This window comes from Leopardus geoffroyi, chromosome B3, assembly GCF_018350155.1.
Source record: "Leopardus geoffroyi isolate Oge1 chromosome B3, O.geoffroyi_Oge1_pat1.0, whole genome shotgun sequence".
Classification (NCBI taxonomy): Eukaryota; Metazoa; Chordata; class Mammalia; order Carnivora; family Felidae; genus Leopardus; species Leopardus geoffroyi.
In genome coordinates this window covers 7067279-7088250 of record NC_059337.1, presented here as the reverse complement: position 1 = coordinate 7088250, position 20972 = coordinate 7067279, and the positions used below count along the sequence as shown (strand labels likewise).

Genomic DNA, 20972 nt, shown 5'->3' with positions numbered 1-20972 from the left:
GAGAGTGGGGGGGGGGGGGGTGTTCTGTGAAGAGGACATTTGTGAGGGAGGGACTGCCTGTAAGAGGTCAGTCTCAAGTTTCTAGCAATAATACAGTATCAACATTCCAGAATTTCTTCAAGTGAGGAAGCGGGAGTTTCTCCAAAACCTGCCTGTTCCCCAAACTATCTCTGCTAGCTTTTCTACTAGATAACACGGGAGATAAAATGATTTGAGTGAAATAAATTTAGAAAGTCTCAACCTCCTGCTATTATGAAATGGCGTGTGGTTTTATACCCTGGATACCTTTAAAAGGGAACAAACTCATCTGAATTGGATGTTTTCAGGAGAAGCAAAGGGCAGAACTATTGAGACTAGTACCTACATGATCAGAAGCACTCACCACATTACAGAAACAGCCTGTCCCTCCAACTGCAGCCATGAGTACAAGCGGACATAGTCACAGTGAAATGATGTCCAAGAAGAGAGAGAGGGCGAGCCGCCCGTAGCCCTGAGGCTACGGTGATGGTGTACCTGATAGGGTGATCTCCACAAGTCTTGGGTCGCTCCATGACGGACACCCACTTGTCGTCGTAGCTGAAGAGAGACAAATCAAGGTAGGGGCTACCGCTGTAAGACTGGGCGCTGATGGGGAGCTGCCCCAGCAGCCGGCGTACTGCCTCCGTGTGCCCTCCGTACTTGGCATTCACGATAGTGTCTTTAAACCTAAAATAAAGCACCAGTGAGGAAGGCTGTGTTAGTGGACACACCAAGCTGTCTTGGATTTTAAGCTGATAAAACATGTCTAAAAACAACTCATTCTGTAAACAGAAATCTAGGTAATGCAGGAAGTCAGAGCTCTCACACATCCCCAGTCGGCCCGCCTACAAATATTCTCAGAAACAGAAAAAAATTCGCAATAGGAACATTACATTACATTAGAAGAGTTAACAAAGACTTTCCAAGCAAGTTTAAAAGGAGTGTGACTACTCTGTGACAGCACTTCCATTCAATTCTACTTCCCCCAAATAATAGCCTAGGTTTGCATCAAGAGTTCTAGAGAGCAAAGAACCCTGTAGAACAGAGCGGCCTCTCTGTGACTCTCCTTGGGATCAGTTATAAGCCAACTTCCATCAAAACTCTAGGGGCGCCAGGTGGCTCAGTCAGTTAAGCAGCCAACTTCAGCTCAGGTCATGATCTCTCGGTCTGTGAGTTCGAGCCCCATGTCGAGCTCTGTGCTGACAGCTCAGAGCCTGGAGCCTGCTTCCCATTCTGTGTCTCCCTCTCTCTCTGCCCCTGCCCTGCTTGCTCTCTCTCTCTCTCTCTCTCTCTCTCTCTCTCTCTCAAAAATAATAAACATTATGGGGCGCCTGGGTGGCGCAGTCGGTTAAGCGTCCGACTTCAGCCAGGTCACGATCTCGCGGTCCTTGAGTTCGAGCCCCGCGTCAGGCTCTGAGCTGATGGCTCAGAGCCTGGAGCCTGTTTCCGATTCTGTGTCTCCCTCTCTCTCTGCCCCTCCCCCGTTCATGCTCTGTCTCTCTCTGTCCCAAAAATAAATAAACGTTGAAAAAAAAAAAATTAAAAAAAAAATAATAATAAACATTAAAACAAAACAAAAAAAACCTTGGACGAACTACTCATTCTGTGTTCAAAGTTTACGAGCTAGCTACCTGTGCTCCTGCACAAACGCCAGCGTCTGAAGAACTGTAACGCGGACACAGAGTCACACATCTCACTTATTTTTAATAACAACAACCATGGGGCAATTTCTCACACTTGTAATGAATACCAAATTTAATACCCTTTGACCAAGCATTTCTCTTCTTGTGGAAATTTACCCTAAGGAAGCAGTCCCATACTTAGAAAAATCTCTCTGCCCCTTTAATAAAGCATTGCTGATGATAGCAATAAATTGACAGAAAATTAAGAACCTAATGGAAAACCATAATTTTCAAAGACTGCATAGTAACAGTGGAAACATTTATCATAATGGTAAGTAAAAGAAACAGGCTACGCTCTGTCTACACAGTATGATTAAAAAAAAAAACAAAAAAAAAACCAGAGAAAAAAATTAGTCCTAAAAATCAGACTGGTGGTGGGGGTGCCTGGATGGCTCAGTCGGTTAAGTATCCGACTTCGGCTCAGGTCATGATCTCGTGGGTCGAGCCCCGTGTGGGGCTCTGTGCTGACAGCTCAGAGCCTGGAGCCTGCTTCGGATTTTGTGTCTCCCTCTCTCTCTGCCCCTCTCCCACTCACCTTCTGCCTCTCTATCAAAAATAAACATTAAAAAAAAAAAATCAGACTGGTAGAAATACGTCAAAATAATTGTGCCTGTGTGATCACATTTTGTTTTTATTCTTTCTCACTTTCCTACAGTTTCTTAGAAAGAATGTCAACCATCAGTATGTATTTCTTTAACCTCTACATCAAAGTATATCATATGGTTTAAAATATAAAGGGAAAATAATTTAGTCCAGGGACAAAATATGACATCTCATCCCTGAAATTAATGGCATGAAAACCAAATAAAATAAATTTAAAAACTTAAACGTTCCTGACTTTGAGGAGACCAGAAAGATTGATGAGATGGGTTCTGTATTTTGTCTTCACCATTAACCTGTGATTCTAGACGGACATTAACACTTCGTTTATGAGCCTAGCTATCAATACTGCTTTCCGTTACTCTTCTTGACGGTAATGTTCACCACCTCAGTGTAAGTCATAAAATTAAATCTTGGGCCAAAGAGAACTTATTTCTTTCCCTTTGAAGGAGCAGGAATCATCGTTTTCAGCTCCTTGTCAGCCAAGATCCAGCACGACCTCTGTCAACCCGCACCACGGCCTTGCCTGGCTCACCGGCTCCCAGTGACGGGGGCTGGCCCACGGTGAAAGCAGTGCTTTTCCAGCGGCACCACCACCTCCACTCGCCATGCTCCCCACGGACAGAAAGATGAAGCCTTCATCCCTGTGACGACTTGCAGCGTTTAAATCCTGGCTCACCGTCATTCTGTCCAGTTATGCCTCTCTCGGTTCGTGGGGATTTCCAAATTCGTAGAGATGATCCTTCCAGCACCATGGCCCCTGGTTCCCGAACCTCCTCTCTGCCTCAGCCCTCATTCCGAGGCACTACCTCCTCAGTCTCACCATTGCCCATGACTGAGACCTCTCTGCAACATCGGCGTGAGGCACCGCTCTCTCCAGCCTCCTCCTCTCCTGTCTTTCCAGCCCGTTCCCTCTACTCCCTGGATCTACAGTCCACTGATTCTACCAGCTTTTGTCACCCGACACCTCGATCATATCCTGTGTCCTGTCTCTTGCCTCAGGCCATGCTTCAATTCCACACTTAATCCACTGCACTCATCCTCCACAACTCTGCCTTCTCTTGCTTGGTGGCACTTCCCTGGAAAACCTACAGCCCTAGTTAAGCTCAACTCTGCCCGTCCCATGCCTGTATCTGCTCGGTGTTCTCCACGGCTGGAGGGAAACATACAACACTCACTTAAATGTATAACCATGAACGTCGTGGGGCCCTCCTGCTGCAGGCACTCAGGCTACAGTCCCCGGTCCAGCCAGCCCTCCCACTCCCTCTGATGCCTATTTCATACCTCCACCAGGCCCACCCTCACCGAATGGCATCTCCTGCTTTGTTCCGACAAATAGAAGCAAGGAGAAGAGAACTTTGCGAGGCCCCCATCGGCGATCTGCACTATACTACTGTCTGTGCTGCGGTGTGAGACCAATCTCCCCGCTTGGACACTAGGTCCCATCACTTCTCATATGCGACATCAATTCTTCCCCACCTTTTCCTAAACCGTGAGCTCCCCCCAGCTACACAGTCTCATCTGCACACAAACACGCCATTTCCCCCTCTCTCAGTCACAAAATAATAAAAGCACCACCACTCACCCCCTCCAGTGCAGGCACCATCTTCCAGCCCTCCCTGACAACAAAACTCTCAGAACACTTCTTACGGTACTGTCTCCAAGCCTTCTCTTCCCACTCTTCCTTAAACCCACCCCAGAGAGGCTTTCCCCACCATCCCACTGAAGCCACTCTCATGGAGCTCACCGATGACCTCCATGCTGCTAACTCCAGTAGCTGATTTATCTCTCAGGAGATACAGACCTGCCCTGGCAGAAGCATCTGACACTTCTTCCTGAGAAACTACCGGACCTCTCCACTTACAGAACCTCCAACCTTCTCCCCTGAACCTCACCCACAGCTTCACCATCACAGTTTGAGAGTAACTCTCTTTTGCAAGACAAAAACGTTAACAGTCGTCTTTGACTTTGCTCTTTCCACGGCCCAAACCCCATCCTCCACTAATCTTTAGGGTTCTATTTTCAAAATACGTTGAGCACACAATTACAGCTGACCCATGAACATCACAGGGTCAGGAGTACCAACCTCTCCCACAGTCAGAACTCTGCATGCAACTTTTGACTCCTCAAAAACTTAATAGCCTACCGCTGACTAGAAGCCTTACCAGCAGAAAACAAACAGGAGATTAACACATATTTTGTATGTTACACGTGTTATAAACTGTATTCTTAAAATAAAATAAGCTAGGGAAAAGAAAATGTTATTAAGAAAATAAATCATGAGGAAAATACATTTACAGTTCTGTATTTACTGTAAACAGTCCACATGTAAGTGGACCCATGCAGTTCAAACCCATGTTGTTCAAGGGTTAACTGTTCCCACCCTGATCCAAGCCAATGTTATTCAATCAACAGATAATTACCAACAGCCTAGTATACGCCAGGCATGCTTCTAGGTGCGTAAATATATAAATATATATTCCCTGTGGCAGGAAACATATTTAGCGAATCCTTGCACCAGTCTCCTAACTGGTGTCCCTGCTTCTACCCCACCCTCCTACAGTCTATTCCAACACAGCAGTCAGAGTGACCCTGGTAAAATAACAAGTGAGAATGTGTCACTCCTCTGCTCAAATGCTACACAATCTCATCTGCAGTTACAGCCAAAGCCTCAGAACAGCCTCAGGTGTCTGGCCCCACCTCTGACCACGTCTCCAACTACTGGGCTTCTTCTCACCCCAGCCCAGCCACTCTGGCCTCCCCGGTGTTCCTCAAATGCATGAGACCCACCTCAGGACCTTCAGAACTACACTACCTTTTTGGGGGATAATGTGCCCCCAGTATCCACATGGCCTGCTCCCTGACCTCCTTCAAAAGCTCTGCTCAGCTATCACCCTCGTGAGGCCCACAAAGACAAGTCTACTGGAACAGAGCTAACAATCTCTTCTTGATCCACTCAAACCCACCAGACCTCCTAACAATTACAATCTTGCCCTGGACACTTGCCTCTTGGAAACCTCCACCCTCCTGCCTCCAGCTGGCCCACCCGGTGTTCTGCCACCCCAGAACTTCCCTTTTACCATCATCTTCAGAGTGCTCTTTGCTTCTCTCTGGTTTCAGACTATTTCCTGTACCATAGTTTTGTGTTTTATGTGAAAAACACATCTTCCAGAGGCTTCCTTAGAAAAGGTACATGAGAAGTAATTTTTCAAGAATTTACATGTCTGAAAAAAATCTTTGTTCCACCCTACTGGATAGAAAATTCTAGACTCGGTATCATTTTTTTCCACAGACTTCTGAAGGCATGATTTTAATGGCTTCAAGCTTTCGGTGTTATTATTGATAAACGCAATACCATTCTGCTAACTTATTTTTTTTTTTTTCAACGTTTATTTATTTTTGGGACAGAGAGAGACAGAGCATGAACGGGGGAGGGGCAGAGAGAGAGGGAGACACAGAATCGGAAACAGGCTCCGGGCTCTGAGCCATCAGCCCAGAGCCCGACGCGGGGCTCGAACTCACGGACTGTGAGATCGTGACCTGGCTGAAGTCGGACACTTAACCGACTGCGCCACCCAGGCGCCCCGCTAACTTATTTTTTAACATGTGAAATGTATGTTCTTTCTGAAAGTTTTTACAATTTTCTCTTTGGCCTCAATGTTCCAAATTTTCTTGATGGTATGCCTCCATACAGGTCTTTTTTCCATTGGGTACTTGAGGGAGCTGGTGATACACTAATGAAGACTTAAGAAGTATTTATCTGGGGAAAGAAGCCATGATTTGCAGCGCTTGCCAATTTCTGTGCTGTAAATCCTACTGCTGTGGTCAGTTTCAAGGTACCAACGTGACATCACTGAATGTGGCATTGTCGAAAGATGAGCAGCAGCAGATTTTCAGTAGAGAGTATATGTGTGTGTGTGTGTATATATATATATAGAGAGAGAGAGAAAGAGAGAGAGAGAGAGAGAGAGAGAATATACAGTATTTTCACCACACAGAGGAGATAGACACAAATACACTCAAGACCATAAATAATAGTAAAATAGTTAGGAAATAACTAATTTTTAATAATCACCACGTTTAGCAATAGCTTGCAAAAAATCCCTGCCATGTTTAACAACTGGCCCTCGTGAGCCAGTACAAGCCAGCCCCAGCACGTCACTGAAAGGTCCTGCCAACCTGGAAGTTGGGAAACTGTCTTCACTACTGGGAAACTGTCTTACACTATTTCCTCTCTTCATTTTCTCCACCCACCCTTTGCAAATAACCAGATGTTGGGCCTCCTGGGCAAATTCTGTAATTCCTTTTCATCGTTTCTCTCCCATTTTCCTACTTTTATCTGTTTATTCTCCTCTCTCAACTATACCTTACAAAGTTTAAATTTCTGTTTTAGGAATGTTTCCTTTTTTATAGCTTCAATGATTTCAGTGATTGCAATACTGCTCCTTTATTCTTTACTGTTTTATTTTGGTCTAAAGATTTTCCTTAAGTAACTCATGACCCTCAGTGTTCCCCTCCTTTTTTTCTTTTTTTTTTTTTTAATGTTTTTTTTATTTATTGAGAGAGAGACAGAGCATAAATGAGAGAGGGGCACAGCAAGAGAAGGAGACGCAGAATCCGAAGCAGACTCCAGGCTCTGAGCTGTCAGCACAGAGCCCGACATGGGGCTCAAACTCACAAACTGTGAGATCATGACCTGAGCTGAAGTCCAGCGCTTAACCTACTAAGTCACCCAGGCGCCCCACCTCCTTTTTTTCTTGAACATTTGCTCTAACCTATAATGGATCCACTTTCACTTATTTTTTACCAAAAGATTACTGGAGACTGTAAAATTGAGCATTTAGAGTCATGTGTTCACACGAAATGAAAAATGATTCCAATTTATATACACATTGTACTTTCAATGCAGCAAAGCATGATAAGATGGCTAACAAAATACATTAGGATCTATTAGGAATATATATTAGGATACAATTCATATAAAATGTTATATTAGGATACAAATACGAATTTGAAGACAAGAAGAAACAATGTGAAATTTCAAACAGTATGGGAATAATTTGCTCTCTACTTTTTATATCAAATACTAACACCAAATTACTATTGCAACTAGGTTTCCCTGGCTATGTTCAAAAGTGTTACGTGATACACCATAAACGTCTACGATGTTATATGCTAATTGTATCTCAATAAAGCTGGGGGAAAAAAGCTTATAATATTTTTAAAAACGAATATTTAATATACACTGAAAATTGCATCTTCTGCAATTATTCAAATTTAATAGCAAAAAAATGTTAAGATCAACTTAAAAATTAATATGTAAGGACATCTACAGTTGTTCAAAATCTTTTGGTGGTATGATCCAACATTTTGAGAATCACAAAGCTAGAACACCACCTTTCTCTTCAAACTTTATTTCTCCTGGGACTTCTTAAAATTTCACTTAATTCCAGATGCATTCTGAAATAATTAAAAAAAAAAAAAATAGCTTCCTATAATTACTGGGTGACTTCATTCACTCAACAAATACCTAATAAGCTTCTCCCACATGAAAGACACTGGCCTAGGTACTATGGATATGGCAGTGAATGAAACAGACAAAAATCCCTGCCCTCATGGGAGCTTACCTTCTTTCCAGTGACTTCTTTTGATGTTTTCACTCAGCCAGCTGTACCCAGCTTTGTAATTAGTTGATAATGATCTGCCTAATTTTAAAGTTAATTTTAAAAGAAGGAAATTTGTTCCAAAAAGAAAAAACCACAAGCTGAGCCACATTCTGTCTCCAAATATCCTTCCATAACTGAACAGAAATGCTTAGAAGGCAGAAAATTTGTGTGAACCAGAGAAAAAGGAAAAGGCAAGTTAGCTGTCTGAAAACCAATACCCATTTCTAGTTGATTACTATCCTTTTATATAAAGATGATGCCACTGCATTAATGTACCTACTCTGCTCATTTTTCCTAGTGGCAGTAATGCTTATTCTTATTCTTCTGTTCACTCCAGTGTGATCTATCTTGAAACCTAAAGCAGATCTTTTCCCTAACTGGCTAAGGTTGGGGGAGCAATTTAAAGTGGCATCCAATGAGGCACTGACTAGAGTAGGATTCAGCTTGGGCCCTTGGCCCAGAGTAACCATTCATTTCACAATAATGTTGTACTCAGATAATTATATCAGAAGCTCTGGTTCAGAGAAAACCCTGTCTGATGATGGCGAGGGGGGGGGGGGTATTAATTTAGGGTGACCTAGGTGTTTGTAAGTGTCAGTATCTGAAGGTCTCTTCTTTGGGTTGGTCGGTTTCCCTAGTGAAAAATCTCTAATCTCCTGCATAAGGAGTATAAGCCTGGCTGTCATATCTTACCTTTCAGTTTGTTGGCTTTCATTCAATTCTTGTTTTTAGCATGACAATCTCATCCCTACTCTCAGCTATGCCTCACGAACATGAAACCAGGGCCTACATGGTTCAGTTTCTCAGGAGACTGAACCTCCAGCCTTCTGCAGAGGTGGAGAAGACACAGTCAATTGGCTAAGTAGGCTTAGAGAAAGGGGCTAAAGGGCCTGATTGCTCCTTTTTTTTTTTTTTTAAGTTTACTTATTTATTTTGAGGGAGAGAGAGCACACACAAGCAGGTGAGGGGCAGAGAAACAAGGAAAGAGAATCCCAAGCAGGCTCCACACTGTCAGCACAGAGCCCAACGTGGGGCTCAATCTCATGCACCGTGAGATCATGACCTGAGCCTAAACCAAGAGTAGGACGCTTACCCGACTGAGCCACCAGGAGCCCTCTGATTGCTCCTTGCAAGAACTTCACCCAATCCTCTGAGTTTAAGCCCACATTACAGGTATCTTCAGAGGTACCTAGGGCCTCCAATTCTCTGACCCTTTCCAGAGTTCTCTGGTGCAAGGCAACTTGTTTCTTGATGGCTAAGCTCTGCAGTCTTGTTTCTGTTCTCTGAAGTGTGTCAAGTCAGTTACCACTCATCAGTTAGCTTCTCAGCTCCCAACACTGATTCCTATCCCATCGCCAATCATCTCCTGCCTCTCATGTTTCTCCTTTCCCATTCTCTTTGTTTTTGTTAAAGTTACACCTTTTACTTCCTTTTGTCACTTTAATAGGATTTGGGGATGAAGCAGAGATAAATGCATGTGTTCAACACATCGCATCCTGTTTAACCAGAAGTTCTAAAATTATTTCCTTAAGTCATATCACTCCACAAATACTTAAATGCAATACATATAATAAACGTATTCATGAGAACACAGCAATAAATAGTAAAGACACAGTCTCTATCTTTCCGTAGCTCACGTACAGTCTGGGAGGAATCACGGACAGTGTACTAGTAATTCCACAGGTGCTGGGAGACAGAAAGGAAAAGGTCAGGGTGACCCAAGGGTTTACCACAGGCAGACCTAACCAAACCAAGGTGGGCGGAGAGAATACAGGAAGAGTTTTTTGGAGGAAGCAACTACTGGCCTAACACCAGTCAATTGTCTAGAGAGATTAAGCCTGTTAAGCCTGAAAGAGCTTACCGGCGCTGGATCTGCCTTGCAAAATTGTTGCTAGAAGCTGAGCAGGGAAACTGGACTTCACTGTGCAGGGTGGCGTTACGGAAGAGGTCACAGAAGTTCTCAAAGAGCTCTAAAAGCTCATCGGATGTATTCTCAAACACAGCAATCACCTCTGTTGTCACCATATTGTACACCACAAAGAAAGATGCCTGCAGAAGAACAGAGAGAGCTTTGAGACAGCGGGTATGAGGCCATGCCTTGGAAACTTCTCACTTGGCTGAAAATTCAAACTACCCAAGGAAAACAAGCGAACCCTTCCACTCCTGCACTAGCACAACAACGTGGCTGCACGTGGTTCTGGGAAAGGAGGAGGCCTCGGTGGACTTGATCAGTCCAGGGCCATCAGTCATGGCCAGTGTCGCCGGATTTACCACTGGATCTGCTGCTAGAATTACTGAGCTGGCCCACGTATGTGTGTAGAAAGGTTTTCAATCTTTCATTTAAGACTGCAAATTCAACATTTTTCCTTCCTAGTAATTATTCCTGACTTGCTCTCCAACCTACCCTGAAATAAAAAGCACTTTTTTAAAATGCCAGATTTAATTCTCCCTCCTGCTGAGAAAGTAATTGGTAGCCTGTAGCCGCCTGTTGGCAAATTATTTTCTCTTGTATACGTACAGTTGAAAGTTCAATTCAGGGGCATTTATTTTCCCTCTTAAGATTTCTCACATGCAGAGAGACACCTTAAGTACACTGTGTCCTAAAACTGCCCAGGCAAGTTGTCACCAAGCAGGGAACTGCCACTGAACAAATGGAAAATCAGAGTCGCGTTTTCCATTTCTTCCTTCACAAATGTTCTTTCAGCCAAGAGCATTTGTAAGACACATTTGAGATCTGTAGCAATTAAGATCAGAGGGGACATCTGAAAAGCATTCAAATGCCACAGGTGGCAGGGTTACTGCTTTCTCTGAATGGGCCTCTGGGGGACAGGCCCTCTTCCTTTAAACAACCAGTGCTCTCTGCTCTGCCTAACAAGGAAGCTCCAGGAATCCCTGGGTTTTGTCACAATGAATGTGGCAGTGTGAATCAATCTGCAGGCTTCCAACAGGACTCTAGAAGTTTTCAGAACATTAGGATTAGTGCTCCCCCTCCTATGACTGACTTTAAGTCTCCATCACCAATTCCTGGAGCCACGTGGCCCACCTGTTTTACTAGTCATTAGTCCTTCCAGAGCTTTCATTACGTGACTTTTTCGGTCACCTGGAAATTAAATACGGCTGTAAATTAAAGAGGTTGGAGGGTAACCTGAGAATAATACCCATAATATTAGCAAGGCTTTGTGTGTACATGTGCCTTTTACTCATTAACTTTATTGAAACCTATCAAATTAAACTGGGGAAGGAGGTGGGAGGACAACTAGGGCAAACTGGGTTTAAAGTTACAACCTCTGTCAGCAAAACACCGAGCTCCAGTACTGATTCTAGCTACCATTTATTACAGCTACCAGAAATAAGTAGGTCATGTTTTTTAGCAAAGGGGAGGAAGGATAATCTCAAATGCAGCTACCACAGATGACTTAGTCCTTCCAAAAGAAAAAGGTAATTATAGCTCAAACCTAAATAAAAGATTGAGTCATGTCCTTTCTATATACGCGGACAACATTTGGATCATTTCAGGACTTCACCAGGATCCATCACAATTATATGAATATAATATTACACAAACCTTTACTAGGCTTGCCTCCAGGGCAGACTGGGAAATACAAGACAGAAGGGTAAAGAAGTCAAGGGCTTCACTGCCAACCCCCCATGACACATAAGATACACTAGATGCTCCTTCGTGATGGCTCAACGGGTGACTTCATCATTAATAGGGAAGAAGAAGAATCCAGAAAAAGTAACATCCAACCGTTATTACTCACCGCTCCCCCTCCCTGCCACCTTGAAGAATACACAGGCTATGATTCAGAAGAAAAATACTGGAAAACATTTTACCATGGATGCCTGGTAAGGTCTCAGGAAACAATGCCCTGTACAGTCTCTCCTATGATAGAGGCAACTGCAAGTCAGTGGGAGATACCAGACTCAGCCCCCTTTGTGGTTTACTGGTTTGCTCTCTATTCTCAATTCCCAAACTCCTATCTAAGGAGAGATTCTGGAAATAGAACAGGGGGGCAAAGGTATAGAAAGGTAGGTATCTTACTTGATCAACACTGAAGTGGAGAGCCTCTCAAAGAGAAATGCCCAAAATACCCTGAATTTCAACATGGTGTTTCAACCCAAGAGTCTTACAGGTTTCTGTGCCCTTAACACCATTTTATTCCCATCTGAGAAATAGCTATCTCCCCTAAAGAGATCTTTTCTCCAAAGTGAAAAACCCTAATACTTGAAGTCCTGATGATTCACTTGGGGGATAAGAAACTCTGGCTTCCTTTTAATCTTTTCACTGCCCTACAATCTATGCATGGGCAAGGTCAGAGTAAAGTCATAAAACTTAACTGCCAGATGAGCTTACCTATTAGTTACCTTCTAAAGGCTTTATGAAGAAGTATACTGACATTAACCATCTGGGCAGGAAAGAGAGGCTAAATTTTTAGAAAATGTTTCTGGTATGGTGGGCTCATTCTCATTCCTAGAACTAAAGCAGCCAGACCACTAATCACAGCCTCACAAAATCAAGGCAGGATTATCCACAGGCAGTCCAAACTTCGACCCTGTAGCATTTGGGCTTCTATCTCAGGGGTACTGAAAATGCTCTGCAGAAGAATCAGGGTAATAATCACAGAGTTGACTATCCACATGCCAATGGCTTGAGATTTAGCTTCCATTTGTCCAAATGAATACACGTGGCCAGAGAAAAATGGAGTCGTTTTGAGTTTGAGGCCTAGGAAAACAAAAATTCAAGACTACATGAAATGCGAATTTCGGAGAGGCTGGCTATAGGCAAAGACAGAAATGTTCCCATCTTCCCAAGGGGATGGGAGGAGCAAAGAGCAGGAGAGCACCGCATACCTGTGATGGATCCGTGACCCGCAGGGTGACCACGTCCTCACTAGTGTACTTGATAAACAGATGGTTTTCGTCCAGAAGCTGCATTTTCCACATGCGCAGCTGCCGCAGCTGGTCAAAGTACTGGAAGAAGCGCCTCTTGGCCATCGCACTCCCGTCCTGCTCCGCCCGGCGCCACAAGTACACCAGCAGCCGGTGTTTGAGGGAGTTGATGAAGGGATCTCGGAAAGGACTGGCCATGCCCGTCTGACTGTCCCGCTGCACCTCAGGGAAGACAGCTGACACGGTGAGGAGGTCATCCTCGTAGCAGAAGCGGCCGATGGTCCTCACGTCAATGAACGTGCCTTCAGGGGTCACCTGGAAGACGTGGATGGTCTGCTGCTGCACTGACAAGATGGCCAGGATGTTTTTGTACAGGTACAGCCCTTGGTTGTGCGACAGGACCACTTTATCACACTTGAAGGTGCGCGTATCGCATAGGCGGCCGGTGTGAAGGTCAATGATGTGGAGGGAATAGTCCTCCAGAGGGGACCGGGGGTTGGGGGTCACGGACTCACTGTTGCGATACACCTCGTAAAAAGGAGGATGCGGCTCATCCGGGAGGTAGGCAGCTGAGCCCACGATGACACAGCGACAGTCGTCAGTGAAGAGGCTGCACTCCCGGTTCAGGTGCTCACCGTTGGCGGCCACGTTGGTGATGTGCAGCAGGACGAAGAAGCGTTCAAAGAGCCGGCCGCGGATGCTGACCGACCGCTGGTCATTGCCGTTGGACAGGATCTCCCCCTCATAGCCCTGCAGTAGGTCCTCGGCTGCCTGGCAGCCCTGGTACTCATAGATCTCGAGAGACGTCTGGTCTGAAGAGAAAGCAATAAAGTAGCGTCCATCAGGTGAGAATTTACGCAAGAAACAAGGAGGCTTTTCAACATTGACGACCGTGAAGTTGGGGAAGACATTCTGGTGGAATACTCGGACCTGATGCCAGTGGGTGCCTGCCTTGCCCGAGCTGATCCGTCGGCGTTCCAGGCGGTGAATGACATTTTGGTTCTGGATCCTTCGAGGTTTGATGGTGGAAACATGATGATCCATTATCACATCTCTGCACGGAAAAGTGAAGAAGTCACGAAAACAAAACAAAATTGGCCGAAATACAAATATAGAAAGGTATAGGAAGTATAGAAGTAGAGAAAGTCAAAGCTTTTCCTCCTTATACCCTGGACCCAGGAACTCCCAAGATGACAGTGATCAGCAGTTCTCCTTCTCAGATTAGAGTCAGAAAGTGGTCCCGACATTTCTGAGTCTAAAAACAGGTTTGAGGGAAGGACCTGATTCACTAGGAACACCTGCAAAGCACGCTTAGATGCTGGGAATATTCAAGAGAATAAACCTAGAACTACATCAGAGTTGTTCAGTGTTAACAGCCACTACATCAGAGTTGTTCAGTGTTAACAGCCACATTCAGTGCACATTCATTAAAGAAATCTATTTACTGGGCTGTTAAGATGTCCATACTACCCAAAGCAATGTATAAACACAATGCATCCCTATCAAAATCCCAATGGCGTTTTTTGCAAAAATAGAAAAATTCATCCTAAAATGCACAAGTGATCTCAAGGCACCCCAAACAGCCAAAACAATTTTGTGAAAGAACAAAGGTGGAAGACTCAGACTTCCTGATTTCAAAACATATTACAAAACCAAAGTAATTTTTTTTTTAAGTGTGGTACCAGCATAAAGACAGACAAATACACCAATGGAATACAATAGAGAATCCGAAAGCAAACCCTCACAGATATAAACTCAAGATTCAGAAGTTCAGAGAACCCCAAGCGTGATAAACACAAAGACATCTATGCCCAGGCCCATCACAGTCAAACTTAAAAACGGAAACACAAAGTAGAAATCTTGCAAGCAACCAGATAAATGATATATTGTCTGGAGGGGAACAATGCAACCATCTGTGGATTCCTTGGGAAACTGTGGAAGCCGGAAGGAAGCAGAAAGTTTCTGAAGCGCTGAGCTGCCTCTGTGTCACCATTCAAATCTCAGCTAAAACAGCAACTTCTCAGATTCTCCCTACCTTCCCATCCACACCGTCATTTCACCCTATCTTGTTTTCTTCAGCCCTTCTCACTTTTTAAATTATCTTGTTTACCTTTTCAGTATCTGTCACCACACACAAGACCCCAGGTACCCTGCCCAATTCCTTGCTGAATCCCCACCGCCACCTGGGGCAGAACCCGAGGCACAGCAAGTGCTCAGGAGTAGGTTAAATGAATGCCTGGAACAACATTCAAAATGGGCCCTGCAGGGGAAAGAATTCACAAGGCAAAGTGAAAGAGGAGCGTTCACGTGGATGAAATACACTTGGAAGGAGAGAGGCGTGATACATTTGGGAATAGAGATTCCAAGTGATTAGAGCCCAGGAAGCACAGAGTGAGTAATAAAAGAGAAGCTTAGAAAAGCAGACTGGAGGCAGACTAGAAAACACTTCACACGTCACGCCAGGCCACACTGCCACACCAGCTATTGTGGGTTTTAACCAGGAGTGACTGACCTAATCTATATTTTAGAAATAAAAACATATACACAGTGTGGTATTTATTTATACCCTGCCTCCTTCTAAAAGGGATCTGAAATGCTGTACATAAGTATAGATACTATCTGGTCCAGTGAAAGATGTGCATATCTCTATGACTGAGCAAACTAAATTTCTCAAACTGTTAGTCACAACTCATTGATGAGGCTTTGAAATAAATTTAGTGGATATACCAGACATTTTAAAAAGTGGAAAACAGAAAACACCGAACTGTATCACATACAGTAAGGGTAAGTACTATTTCATGAAACTTTTGTTTCAATTATACATATGAGTTACACGCACTGGGTGAGGATATAAAATATATTCTCTACTGATCTAGATTACAGCAAGAGAGCGCATGATGCCCTCAGGCCAAATCTAGTCTGCCTGCCTGTTTTTGTAAGTAAAATTTTATTGGGACACAGCCATACCCATTTATTTACAGGTTACCTATGGCTGCTTTTGTCCTACAGAGGCATAGATGATTAGCTGAGACCAAAGACCACTGGGCCCACAAGACTGAAATACTTACTATCTGACCCCTTGCAGAAAAAGTCTGCCAACCACTGATCTTGGGCACTGGTTCCTAACTGGAGCAACTGTAGCATCTGGAGACAATGGTTGGTTGTCCTAACTTGGGAAGGAGGGGTGTTATGAGTGTCCACCAAAGGGAAGCCAGGGATGCTGCCAAGTAAACAGGCCGGCCCCCCACATTTGGACCAAGAGGTCAATAGTGCTAAGGATGAGAAACCCTGATCTAGAGAAATATCTGCACGTAAATAACAAGAATGTCTGCAGCAGGACCGTTAGAAATAGCACGAACTGACGACACTCCAAATGCCCAGCAACAGAAGACTAGATAAATTCTTCCAGGCATATTCATGCAGTGGAATCTCATGAAGCAATAAATTAATGCTTAGCTAATTAATGTTAGCTACACATAACAACCTAAATGAATCTCAGAACACAATGATGAATGAAAACAGCAAGCAGCAGAGTATTTTGTGTGTTTCTCTTTACATAAGCTTCAAACAATTTCTAGTTTAAAAGCCATCAATAGGAGCGCCTGGGTGGCTCAGTCAGTTAAGCGTCCGACTTCAGCTCAGGTCACGATCTCACGGTCCGTGAGTTCGAGCCCCACGTCGGGCTCTAGGCTGATGGCTCAGTGCTTGGAGCCTGCTTCCGATTCTGTGTCTCCCTCTCTCTCTGCCCTCCCCCATTCATGCTCTCTCTCTGTCTCAAAAATAAAATAAACATTAAAAAAAAAATTTTAAGATGGGTATTGAGGAGGGCACCTTTTGGGATGAGCACTGGGTGTTGTATGGAAACCAATTTGACAATAAACTTCATATATTGAAAAAAAAATAAAGTCTATTTTGTCTAATATAAAAAAAAATTTAAAAATAAATAAATAAAAGCCATCAATAGATATGGAACACAAATATCAAAAGCAAAGGTATTATAAAATTAGAACAGTGGTTCCCTGAGAAAAGTAAGAAACTGGATACGGGTTGGGACACACTGGCAACTCCAAGGTTACATTTTTTTCCTAAATCAGCACTCACTGTACTGTCATTCTTTAAAGATTACATATATTCAAAGTATTACTTGTACTCAGAATTTTTAATCAGAAAATAATTGTGAAGAGAAAACTAAGGTAGGACAATAAGACGAAGCCAGACGTACGCAGAAAGGCACACCACACGGACCTGCAGCACTGCCAACCGTCTCATTTGGCCCTGATTTTCTCAGCAGCCAGAGCAAAAAGGAAAACACAATCAGTTACAGAATGTGCATGGCCAATAATATACAAACTTAATAACAGATGCTTGGAAGAAGCGGTGGGAGTTTGAAAGCAATCTCGTAAGTTTTCTCAAAGACCCTTGGCATGATCAAGTGAGCAAAATCCTCCACAGCTGACAACAATACGGTATTAAGTCACACACAGCTACTCCTTGTAACAGTGACATTATTGATGTGGCTATTCTGATTCAGCCTTAAAAACACAGTATTAAGGTTGAAGCATTTAAAATACCAAACAGCATACAAAACTGCCTCACTCAATCCCTGCCGAGGGCAATCCTGCCAACCTAAGACTGGGTTGGAGTCAGAGGGAGACCAGACCGGGATGAGAAAGGCAGACGAGGCTCAGGAACAGGAGGAATAGGGACCAGACACCATCTAACAGACGAACTGCTGAGTCGGATAAAGTGCATACTAGAGTTGCTCAGCTAAGAAAGAGCCACTGATCATATTAAGCAAAACAGATGCTTAATTCTAAGAAAATTGGGATACACTTTGCATAGTCCCATCTGAAATTCTCTGATTTGTCTTTTATATATATACATATATATATATATATATATATATATATATATACTTTTTTTTTTGAGAGACAGACAGAAGGAGTGGGGTACAGGCAGAGAGAGAGGGGGACAGAGGATCCGAAGCAGGCTCCATGCTGACAGCAGACAGCCCGATGTGGGGCTTGAACTCACAAACCACGAGATCATGACCTCAGCCCAAGTCAGATGCTTGACTGAGCAACCCAGGCGCCCCTCTTTGATTTGTCTTTTTAAGACACCAGTAACTGGGGTGATGGGTGTGAAGGGGTGGGGTGGGGTGAGTGGAGCTGACGACCTGTTGGCTTCAGCTCCAAATCGTACAGGAAATCGTCACTGAATTTCCTTCCCTCAGCGTGCGTGCTCTCTCTCCCTCTCTGTACGTACGTACGTGTACACACACACACACACACACACACACACACAATTTTATATCACACAATTGTGATTTTGAGAGACATGGAGTTTTTCAAGGCTTTTTCAATTTGTTCCCTGACTGTTCTGATTATAAAAGTACATGCTCATAAAAACTCAAACACTATAGAAAAAGTATGTAATGAAAGTCCCCTCTAGTCAGGGTGAGACTTACGAAAAAAGAGAGGAACTTACGAGTGTCCTAAAATCTGGCCCTCTCCCAGCTCCCTTAGGCCAGTGAATGGCCTAGCAACTCTCCAGCTAGCAGGAACCAGAAACCTGACAGTCTTCTTTGATCCCTCTTTCCCTCAGCCCCCTGATCAGTCACCAAACTCTGGAGATTCTACCCTCTAAACAGTCCTCTCTAATCTTCCACTTACTCCTATCACGAGCTGCCGGCACCCTTCTCCAAACTTTTACACTTTCACGTCTGCGTTACTGCACCAGCTTCCTACCTAAATCCACTCCTTTCAACAGCCAGAGTGACCTTTCCAAAATGCTTTGGTGACCGCGTCCTTTCCCCTGTGGACTAATACAGGTCAGTATCTCCCCACTGCTCTTAAAGAGAAGAATCAAGCCCTCAACACGCCAACCAGGTGCTCAAAGGTCTCAGCTCTGCCTCTCCGGCCTCATCTTTTCCCACTAACTCTAACCATTTATTTTCTTCAAGAGGGACCCTACCTCCTGTCTCGGAAGCTTGGCACCTGCTGTTAACCAAATCTAAAAAAGCTCTCCTCCTCCCTTTGCTGAGTTAACTCCCAATTCAGCCATCAGTCTCATAATCACTTCCTCAGAAGAGTCTTCCTTCGACTCCCCATTAGCTAAAATACTGGGGCGCCTGGGTGGCGCAGTCGGTTAAGCGTCCGACTTCAGCCAGGTCGCGATCTCGTGGTCCGTGAGTTCGAGCCCCGCATCAGGCTCTGGGCTGATGGCTCATGATGGCTCAGAGCCTGGAGCCTGTTTCCGATTCTGTGTCTCCCTCTCTCTCTGCCCCTCCCCCCGTTCATGCTGTCTCTCTCTGTCCCAAAAATAAATAAAAACGTTGAAAAAAAATACTAACTTACTGGCCACACCTCTCCTTCACGGCACTTACCACGCTTGCAACTCTGTCCCTGCATTTTACTCTTATCTGTGGCACTAGGTGGTGGGTGTTCTGCACGCCCATCACACTACGTGACACCTCTCAAGCTTCATCTCCTGCACGTTGGACCTGCCTCACGCCAAGCTCTTTGCCAACTCAGGTGTATCCACAGGTGCTGTTCCCTCTGCCTAGAACGTCTTTCCCCAGGCCCTTGCCATAACTTCTCAAGTTGCAGCCTGTCATCTCCTCCAGGAAGTCTTCCCTGACCATTCTCTCCAACACAGGGCTCCCCGTTTATTTTGTCTTCTCCACAGTAACGGCCACGACTTGAATACGCACTTGTACTCGCAGGGTTGTGCGTTTAATAATTTACTCCCCCCACTAAACGGTACCCTCCGGATAGGAAGCAACCACGTCCACACCAGTCACCGAAGTTTTCTCAGAGCCTAGCGATGGGGCTGGCCCCTCGTGTGCGTTCGGCACGTTTTTTATGGAACGAGAAGAAAGCCTGGCTGGATCGGGCCACTAGCTCGTCGAGTGGCACTAGACCCGTCCTTTTCCTCTGCTGCGTCTCGGCTTCCCCACGGGGGCCGGTGCACCCCCCCCCCTCAATTCCTCGTGACAGCTTCCAAAAACGGTAAGGGGATACCGAGGGGCGGGCACACACACCCAAGGGGGCGCCCCCGGAAAGAGAAACCCGGGGCGGGGCCTCAATGGGAAGAGACCGCTCAGGGAGGGCGGGGGCCGCGGAGCCTCGGCGTCTGGCAGGGAGGGGGCCGCCCCGCGGCGGGAAGCCGGGGAGGCCTCGGGAAGGGCCTGACGGGCTTGGGGGCTGGGCCAAGAAAGGAGAGGTCCTCACCTGTACGCTCCGGGTTCAAAGGGCCGGGGAGACAGACCCCCCGGCCTGCTCGGCACGCGCCTCCCCCAGCCCCGCCCCCGCCATGCCTCCGGCTCCGGCGGCTGCGAGTCCCCGCTTCCGCTTGCCGCCGGAAGTGCGGCTCAGCAAGAAGTGGGGAGAGCGCGGCGTCGTCGTCAGCCGGCACCAAGAGAAGATACAGCGCGCCCTGGTGCCTGGAGGGGGGATCGAAACCACAGGGGCCCAGTGGTTGTGAAGGAAAAATTAACAGGGAGCCCTAACCTGGTCACGTTGGTGATCTCTTACGGTGAGGTCTCCGCGCCTGCAGGACACGTTTGCAAAAACATGGGTAAAATTAATGTTTCAGAGGCACCTGGGTGACTCAGTCGGTTAGACATACTACTCTTGATTTCTGCTTGGGTCACGATCCCAGGGTTCATGAGTTTGAGCCCTGCATCGGACTTGGAGCCTGCCTGCTTGGGATTCTCTATCTCTCCCTCTCCCTCTCTCTGCCCCTTCCCTGCTTTTGCTTTCTCTCTCTCTCTCTCTCTCTCTCTCTCTCTCTCTCTTTCTTAATAAATAAATAAAACTTAAGGGGCACCTGGGTGGCTCAGTCGTTTAAGCGTCCAACTTCGGCTCAGGTCACGATCTCTTGGTTGGAGCCCCGCAAAGGGCTCTATGTTGACAGCTCAGAGCCTGGAGCCTGCTTCAGATTCTCTGTCTCCCTCTCTTGCTGCCCCTCCCCCACTTGCTTGCACTCTTTCTCTCTCTCTCTCAAAAATAAATAAACATTTAAAATTTTCCAAAAAAATAAATAAAACTTAAAAAAAAATTTTTTTTTTAATTAATGTTTCGCCTCGTAATTAGATGCACCCATTCATCGGCCA

At 45.2% G+C, this 20972-nt stretch overlaps 1 protein-coding gene across 7 annotated transcripts in view; it reads right to left on the bottom strand.

Moving 5' to 3' along the window:
• DET1 (DET1 partner of COP1 E3 ubiquitin ligase) overlaps positions 1-20221 on the bottom strand; it is a 60298-nt gene extending 40077 nt beyond the window's left edge. For 6 of the 7 annotated variants that reach the window (XM_045448705.1, XM_045448704.1, XM_045448706.1 and 3 more), the window contains exons 1-4: positions 20089-20221; positions 12818-13910; positions 9828-10015; positions 514-705 (exon numbers count right to left, since the gene is read on the bottom strand). In XM_045448705.1, coding sequence (XP_045304661.1) covers positions 514-705; positions 9828-10015; positions 12818-13900 — 1463 coding nt within the window. In that variant the 5' untranslated portion in view covers positions 13901-13910; positions 20089-20221. Of the gene's footprint in view, positions 1-513; positions 706-9827; positions 10016-12817; positions 13911-15924; positions 16022-20088 lie in introns of those variants that run through there. The other variant, XM_045448701.1, reaches the window with a different exon arrangement.
• Between the last annotated feature and the right edge of the window lie 751 nt (positions 20222-20972).